Source organism: Lepus europaeus, chromosome 5 (genome assembly GCF_033115175.1).
Source record: "Lepus europaeus isolate LE1 chromosome 5, mLepTim1.pri, whole genome shotgun sequence".
Taxonomy (NCBI): domain Eukaryota; kingdom Metazoa; phylum Chordata; class Mammalia; order Lagomorpha; family Leporidae; genus Lepus; species Lepus europaeus.
In genome coordinates this window covers 86,214,918-86,223,299 of record NC_084831.1, presented here as the reverse complement: position 1 = coordinate 86,223,299, position 8,382 = coordinate 86,214,918, and the positions used below count along the sequence as shown (strand labels likewise).

Here is an 8,382-nt window from a genome sequence, read left to right as displayed (position 1 = left end):
GGTCCTGCCCCTGGCCTGGAGTCCCCAGGACCCTTGTTTCGGACCCAGCCGAGGCCACCAAGAGCCTGCCAAGGCCGCAGGTCTCCTGGGAGCGCGGCCCCCATCTCCTCCGTGCCCGGAGGCCGGCAGATTCGTTCACCACGGACCTCCGCGGCGGGGTCCCGCCTCCAGAGCTGGCCGGGAGCTGAGCGGGAGTCGCGGCCCCGCCTCCCGCCGGGCTCAGGTTTCGACCCGGGATTAGGTGAACTGATTGGGGGTTAATGAGAGCGACACAGCGGGCGGCTCGCTCCCTGCTGGGCTTGCGGCCGACCCCGGCAGTCTGGCCACCGCCGGTGCAGCCTGCGCGCTCAGGCGTCTGTCTTGCCTTGTTCCCTAAACCGTCGGACACCGTGCGCTTCCCGGTCAGCGCGCCTGAATCGGGTTCGACTTCCCTAGGACAAGATTTGGGGTGAGCAGATTGGAAAGTGCTTGGTTTCCGAAATTATTTCTACCACGTCTGGAGTGGCTCTCAGCCGGTGCGGGCCGCTCCCCCCCCCCCCACGCCCCGCGGCTTCAGAGACAACCGTTCTCTGCGTGGGGCAAGAGTGAGGGGCGAGCGGGATCACCTGGATGCGAGTTTCTCTCCGGACTGGGGTTGGTCGTCTGCCACCCCCTTCACTTTTCTGCCCTCTGCCCTGCTGACTGTTCTCGGCTCTGCTGTCCCCAGATCCTCTGCGACAGTCCTCCCCGACCCCGCCCCTTAGTCCAGCCTAGCGCGCCCCGCCCCTGCCCCCCTCAGGTTTGCAGCGGGTTCTTGGAGGTCTTCTGGGTCCTCGACCACTGACGTACCACCAGCCCCTGAACTGATGCGGTCCCCGCGCTCCCTCCCCAGGCCTGAAGCTGAGCCAGGCAGGCAGTGGGGGAACCGAGCCGTCGGGTACTAGGGCTCTTAGGAGAGCTGGATTGCGGGAGAGAGGTTTGCTAGGCCAGGAGCGGGGCGTGGGGGCGTGAGCAGGGCAGGGGAAGCGGGGCCTGAGCTAGGGCCCTCCGGGGACGGGTTTTACCGCTGAGCCGTGGCAGTGGTGGCGGCGGACGCGGCTTGCGCCACCTGTCCGAGTGCCACCTGGTGAGCGCGGCGCGGCGGGGCCAAGCCCCTCCTTCCGCAGGCCTTCGCTCCTCCCTGGCCCGCGCGCTCTCTGCGCCTGAGTGCCCAGTCCCAGGCCCCGGAGGGTGCTGACCCGCATTGCCAACGGGTTCTCCTCGATCCCTCCGTCTCAGATCTCCTCCGGGCCGGGGCTGAGGAAGCGCTGGGCGTGACCGTGGGCTGACAGCGGCTCCAGGGACCCTCGGAGCGGAGTGGGGAGAGTGCCGGGCCACCATGCCGCGCTCATTCCTCGTCAAGAGCAAGAAGGCTCACAGCTACCACCAGCCGCGCTCCCCGGGACCAGATTATTCCCTGCGTTTGGAGACTGTACCTGCGCCGGGCCGACCAGGTGCGAGGCGCGCGGGCCGGTTGGGGCTGCTCCTGGGGAGGCGACACACCGCTCACCTGGAACCGGGAGAGGCAACCCCTAAGTCCCATTTGCGGCCGAGCTTTTGTTTTTGTTTTTTCCTCCTACTGTCCTGGTTCCTCCGGGGCTTGTCTCCTCGAGGCCACGGCCTCCACGGGGCTGGAGCTCGGATCCCGGCGGGTTCCAGTGAGGGTCTGGGAGGAGAGGGAGGACGCCTGGGTGCTACGGACTGGCGCCCCTTCAGAGTCCTCCGGGCCAATTGGGCCAGCCTGAGCCCCTCTCCCACCTCCTCTCCGCAGACAGCACTTCGAGTGCAGGCGGGGCGAAGGCGGAGCCCGGGGACCGTTTGTCCCCCGAGTCGCAGCAAACCGAGGCCCCCGACAGAGTCTCCACGTCCCCGGACAGCTGCGAAGGCAGCGTCTGCGACCGGAGCTCGGAGTTTGAGGATTTCTGGAGGCCTCCGTCGCCTTCCGTGTCTCCAGGTAGGGCCCGGTTGGGAGCGCTTAGAGCTGCGGGGACCCGCGGTGCGTGGGCGCAGAAGTGCCAAGTGGGTGGCTGAAAGAGTCTTTCCTGCAGGAGAGAGCTTGTCCGAGGGGTAAGAGGCGAGTGGGCTGGCTTCCTGCCCGCCGAGTCCGCTGTGCCCACCCAGGGTGGTGGGAGCCCAGCTGCTGGTCCCCAGCACTGGTTTGCGCGGGGAGCCCGTGGGTGAGAGAAACACAAATCAGTCGTCTCCACCGGCAACAACGTCGGTGTTTCGTTTTCTGACCCGTGTCCCTAGAAAGTGCTGGGATCCCAGAATCCAGACCTCCGAGCCTAAAACGAACGGAGCCCTGGGCAGCTTGGGTCTGGCAGAGCCAGCGCCGGGCAGGAGGAAGGGGTCGGGGATGAAAATCTCAGCCAGCGGCTCGGTCGTGGCAGGCGCAGGCGGGGGACCTGTTTCATTTTTCGTTGGGTCAGGTTGGCCTAGCCTCGGGACCAGCCCACTGGGGTTTCATTTCCAGCGAGCAGTCGAGTTTCCCGCAAACCAAGTGACTGCACGTTGGTGGGGGCGAGGCTCGGTCCGGCTGGGGAAGGAAGGAAGGCGCAGACGGCGGTATTCTGTCAGGGGGCCGGTTGCTTCCAGTTTAGGTCTTACTGGTGTTCGGAGATTCCACCACCACCCACCCACCCCAAACCCAGTGAGTGGACTTGGCCAGAGCAGAGCTCCTTGGGGTCTTTGGGAGCCAGTGGCAGGAGGGTCCTTCCTCACTGTGCGCCACGCGGGGGGCAGAGACCGGCCCCTCAGGAACCCCTGGCTTGGAAACTCCGGGCTCAGCCTCCCACTGCAGCGGGCGGCGGGGTCAGGAGACTGCAGGCGGTGTGTGCGTGTGTGTGTGTGTATGTATGTGCGCGCGCGCACGCGAGCAGATTTGAAAGTGCGCGTGCACTCGGATACATTGGGTATCTAATTTTAGCAAAATGCTCGCAGTAAGGGGCGAGGTTTCAGAAAGCTATTCTCCTGGCAGGTGGTGGCTAAACATTACTAATTGTAAAATTACTCTCCGAGAAATTCGGGCTTCCTCATGAAGCTATGTAACAGGAATGGAAACGGGGAGTACTTGCGGGTGACTCAAGCCTAAAGCCCTTTTCCAGATGTCCTTTGGCTACCTGCTCTGGGCTCTTAATTTTAAGGACTCTTAACACCTGGTGTGTGTGTGTGTGTGTGTTCCAGCTGCCATCTTGGGTAGCCTGGGGCCACTTTTTTTTTTTTTTTAAATTGATCTTCTCCGTCATGGATCACAGGAAGGAAAAGGATTGAATGGGAACACACAGGGGCTGGGAAAGGGCGGGTGCTAGCCACCATCCAGGAGCGCTGTCCAGGGAGAGAGCAGCCGCCGCCTTGGCCTCCCGCACAGCTCAACTCAGAGCTTACTGACGCACCTTTCCCTAGAGGACCGCGGGGAGGTCCAGCCAGAAAAGACCCCAGTCCCGCAGAGCGCTTCCACTGCCCTCGCCCAGAATTGACCCAGGTCCCCACCCCTTGGCGATTTACCCGTTTGCTACCCTGTCGCCTCCAGTGGCCTGCCAGGCCCCTGGCCGCCTTCTGCTTGGGGGGGCATCCCTAGCACCTGGCGCAGGGAGGGTTCTGACGGGGAAGGGCTGGCAGAGAGCAAGCTGAAGCCTGACCAGACGCCCCTCTTGTGCCTCCACAGCCTCGGAGAAGTCAGTGTGCCAGTCGCTGGACGAAGCCCAGCCCTTCCCCCTGTCTTTCAAGCCGTACTCGTGGAGCGGCCTGGCGGGCTCCGACCTGCGGCACCTGGTGCAGAGCTACCGGCCGTGCGCGGCCCTGGAGCGTGGCGCCGAGCTAGGCCTCTTCTGCGAGCGCGCTCGAGAGCCGGGCCACCCCGCAGCGCTGTACGGCCCGGAGCGGGCTACCGGCGGCGCGGGGAGCGGGGCGCCAGGGGGCTGCGGCGCAGGAGGCGGCGGCGGCGGCAGCGGCGCGGGCCTGGGGCTCTATGGCGACTTCGGGCCCACGGCGGCGGGACTGTACGAGCGGCCCCGTGCAGCGGCAGCCGGGCTGTACCCAGAGCGCGGCCACGAGCTGCACGCGGACAAGGGCGCTGGCGTCAAGGTGGAGTCGGAGCTGCTGTGCACCCGCCTGCTGCTGGGCGGCGGCTCCTACAAGTGCATCAAGTGCAGCAAGGTGAGGCTCCCGCCCCCGCGCCCTCGGCCCGCACCCTGGCAGCGCCCGCTCCCCGCGGCCCCTCTCAGCGGCCTTTTCCCCGGCCCCACCCGTCTCAGGTGTTCTCCACGCCGCACGGGCTCGAGGTGCACGTGCGCAGGTCCCACAGCGGCACGAGACCCTTTGCCTGCGAGATGTGCGGCAAGACCTTCGGGCACGCGGTGAGCCTGGAGCAGCACAAAGCCGTGCACTCGCAGGTAAGCGCGCGGCCCCGCTCAGGTTTCCGCCCTCGGGGTCTTGCGCTTCTCCTGGGCGCGGCATCAGCCGCCTGTGCCTGGCAAATTCCTCCTACCTGCCTCCAGTGCGCTCTGGCCAGCCGCCCTGCGGTGCGCCCTGGCCCCGGTGTAGGAGTGCAGGGAAAGGTGGGCCGCGGCCGGCTCTGGCTTTGAGGCAGCCCTAGGTTTTGGTGTCACGTCATTGTGAGCCTTGAGAGTGATATGGATCATCAGTGTGGGTTTCGGAAGGTTTGTGTACACCGACTCTTTGCTGCTGATACAACAGATTTATTAGCTGATTCTTTGCCTCTGTTCTTTGCTCCACATGGCTGTCACTTAATCTGCATTGGCCCCTCCCGACTGAAAGGGCAGGACCTCGGCTGGTTAAGAGCGACCAGTAACACATTTGTCGTGCCGTGTTTTCGTTGGTTCAGTCCTAAGGGTGCATCGTTGCCTAACCTGGCAGGTGCTGAGAGACACCGTGTACGCGGATAGCTATACCAGGAGAAAGCTCCTTTACCAAGGTTGACTCACTGAAAAGAGTCTGCTCATCTTCCCCAACACCCATGCTGGCCCGGGTCGGGTGAGGGGGCGTCTCAAGTGACTGAGGTTGAAGCCTCTTGTGGCGGGAGGTGGCGAAGTGCGTGCAGATGGGTGTCAAGAGTGCAGGGTGAGGACCCGATGTCACCAGGGGGTGAGGGCTGTGGGCAAAAAGCGTCGCGATAGAAAAGTTGTGAAGGGGAAGATGTGAAAGGAGGCGGCTGGAGAGTGGAGCCGGGACGCTGCTGCGCTCGCTCGGGAGGCAGAACCGCGCTGCGGGCCCGCGCGGATGCAGCAGGAGTGCCGCGTCTGTCTCTGCAGGAACGGAGCTTTGACTGTAAGATCTGCGGCAAGAGCTTTAAGAGGTCGTCCACCTTGTCCACACACCTGCTCATCCACTCAGACACCCGGCCCTACCCCTGCCAGTACTGCGGCAAGCGGTTCCACCAGAAGTCAGACATGAAGAAGCACACCTTCATCCACACAGGTGAGCTGGGGGCCGACACCCCCAGGCCAGCCCCTCGCCTGCCGCCTGCCGTCTCGGCGGTGTTCCGGTCCCACTGCGTGCTGGAGGAAGCCTTCTAGCTGGAGTTCATCACTGTTGGGCTAAAGAAAGCAAAGGGACCAGTTCTCCTAGGCTCACTGGGAGACGCGGTTCTCCCCAGAGGAGCCCGGATGTCAGGTTGTGTCTGAAGGACCACGTACCAGGTCAGCGTCTGCGCTAGGAAGATCGGCTTTCCTGCAGGTTAGCAGCTGCTCCACGTGCTGCCTGCTCCAGGCGCCTCTCAGAGCCTTGCTCTGAATGTTTATCTAGAGATTGAGGACTTCCTCTCCGTCCCCACGCAGCCTCTGGCAAAGAGGCTCCTGTGTGGCCCCACTGGCTGCGTTTTTAGGAGTCTGAAAGCCTATTCTAAATGAGAAAAAAAAAAAGGCAAATATTACTAAGCTCTCTGCTGAGCATGTTTAATGCTCTTTTGATGCTCACAACACCCCTAAGAGGTAGGGATTGTTCCTTAACCCCCTTTTAGAGATGAGGAAAGTGAGGCCACAGAAAGGTTAAATAACCTGCCCAGCTAGCAAGCTGGCAGGGCTGAGGTTCAACCTCAGGGCTGTCTGACTTCTCAAATGTCTGTGACCTTGACCACTGTTTATCATATTCTGCTTTCAGAGTCATAGAAGTTGGTAGAGGCAGAAAGCTATTCACCTATTGCCCTTTTCAAAATACCAGCAAGCTCCTGCCACAGTAGTGACAGTTCCTTATCACAGGCGCTGTAAGTTATGAGTGCTTTCAAATCTCCTCTCGTTTGAGCCCGAGCTGCTCTTCCGTCCTGTGCCTCAGAAATCAGAAATCAGGCTGAGTACCTCATGGAGCCACAGAACACTCTGGCTCCAACCCCTGACACTTTATGTGCAGGTGGGCCAAGAATGCCAGGAACACTCTTTAGCGTGGACAAGACATTTACCTGAGACAGAGACTGGCAGTTTTATTGGAGAACATGAATACTGATACCAAATAAATGGTAGCTTGTTCAGAAGTACCCACCGTTAATGTGTACAAGCACACTGGTTGCTACAGATACTCTCACCGGAACACCTGAGAAATACCCTACTTTAATCCCGCCCCCAAGCCTGTATTCACTCCTCATAAGTAAGGGTATTGAACACAGTTAGCCAACTTCAGGTAGGATCTCGGCTGAATGAAACTTTAAGCCCTTATCCATCACTTACTGTTTAGCTAGCACTCACTTCCCAGATTTGGTGGACTGCAAAGCGGTGAGCTCAGTTTTGCTGGGTGGTTCCTGATCAAGGAATTTGAAGCGAGAGGACAGAAGGGAGTGTGGCAGGAGGGACAGCAGTGTCCTGGAAAACAGACTTCATGTTGTGTGTGTGTGTGTATTTTTTTCTCCCTTGCTGTAATGGCCAAGCTGGGGCTGTTTGGAAATCCACGCTGTTTCCCCGAATGTTACACACAGCACGTGATGTGGAGGGAGGAGCCCTTTTCTTGTTCTATTGTTTATTAATCTGCCAGTGAAGGGTTAATCCTGTGATTAACCTCAGGAGAAGAAAGTAAAATCAAACCAAACCAAAAGGAGCAGCTACCCTGAGAAATACACCGTGGCGCCCCACCCCACCCCACCCCACCCCCACCTCCAAGATGTGGGTTTTCAAGTGAGAACTGTTCTCGCTTCTGACCTCTTCTGCTGTCCTTTGAGGGCGAGAAGGCAGGCAGGCTCACTGGCACACACAGACCAACACCCACTTGGAAACTCAGATTTGAAAACTTCCTCTGAATTAGAACAGTCACACGGTTTGTGGGACAGCTCCCCGCCCCCTCTCCGTCCTGTTGAACATCTGCTGCGGGGGCTCTCAGCCTCTCCAGGCAGGGGGAGTCCTCCCGGGCTGGCTCCAGCTGGGGTGGAGGGCACGTGGCCTTGCCTCTGTTTCCGCTCTGCAGGAGACGGTTTGAGGCCTTGGGCTGGGAAACCCCACCCAGAAAGTCTCCCTTTTCACCTGGTGTGCCCCTGGCTTCCTGAGCCCTGCGTTGCAGACTGGGAGTCAGTTCACATTTCAACTTGTCACCCTCCAGCTTGCTCGAAGGCCTCGGAGAGCATGTGGGTCAGGTGGGTCCCCGCTTGTGTCATCACACGCTCATTCTTCCTCCCCTCTCCCTCCCCTCCCCGCAGGTGAGAAGCCCCACAAGTGCCAGGTGTGTGGCAAGGCCTTCAGCCAGAGCTCCAACCTCATCACCCACAGCCGCAAGCACACGGGCTTCAAGCCCTTTGGCTGTGACCTGTGCGGGAAGGGCTTCCAGAGGAAGGTGGACCTCCGGCGGCACCGGGAGACGCAGCATGGGCTCAAGTGAGCAGGCTGGCCGGCAGCGGCTTGGCTCGCACAACACTACAAGGGCAGCCTCCCTCCCCCCTCCCCGCCCTGCCCCACCACTCCCACCCCGACTTCTCAGGCCTCCCAGGTCAGCTGGTGGCTCCTGCAAGGATGTCTCGGGGCTGTCGGGGGTGGAGGGGGGCGAAGAGCATTTCCGGAGGACAGCCAGCGTGGAGACCCCCAGGAACTTGCTGGGCCTTGAACACCAGAGGGTGCAAAATCAAGTGGGGGCGGGATGAAACCTTCCCAGCCCTGCTCCAGAGACAGGGAGGTCCTCTGGGTTCTCCCCTCCTCCTCCAGATCCTGAGTGGGAGGAGGGGACTCACCTGTTACAAGGTGGACAGGTGGACCCGTGCTAATGTGGTTTTCCAGAAAGATAATGAGCGTTACTTTTTTTTTCTTCTGGGGGTCGGTTGACCCCTTTCTGTTGGGTGCTTGCCTGTAGATCTTGGGGGGAATCATATCTTCTCAAAAACTGGTTCAGGAACTACTGTGGAGAAGGAGTTTAGTACTTTGGGGATCATGAGATACA

General features: G+C 60.9%; 1 protein-coding gene across 1 annotated transcript; it reads left to right on the top strand.

The window, feature by feature from the left end:
- The first annotated feature begins 1,327 nt into the window (after window positions 1-1,327).
- GFI1 (growth factor independent 1 transcriptional repressor) lies at window positions 1,328-7,830 on the top strand. The gene is made up of 6 exons (XM_062193439.1): window positions 1,328-1,472; window positions 1,790-1,972; window positions 3,683-4,173; window positions 4,272-4,409; window positions 5,289-5,454; window positions 7,652-7,830. Exons 1-6 carry the CDS (start codon window positions 1,358-1,360, stop codon window positions 7,828-7,830), a joined length of 1,272 nt encoding a protein of 423 aa, XP_062049423.1. The 5' UTR covers window positions 1,328-1,357.
- The last annotated feature ends 552 nt before the right edge of the window (window positions 7,831-8,382 follow it).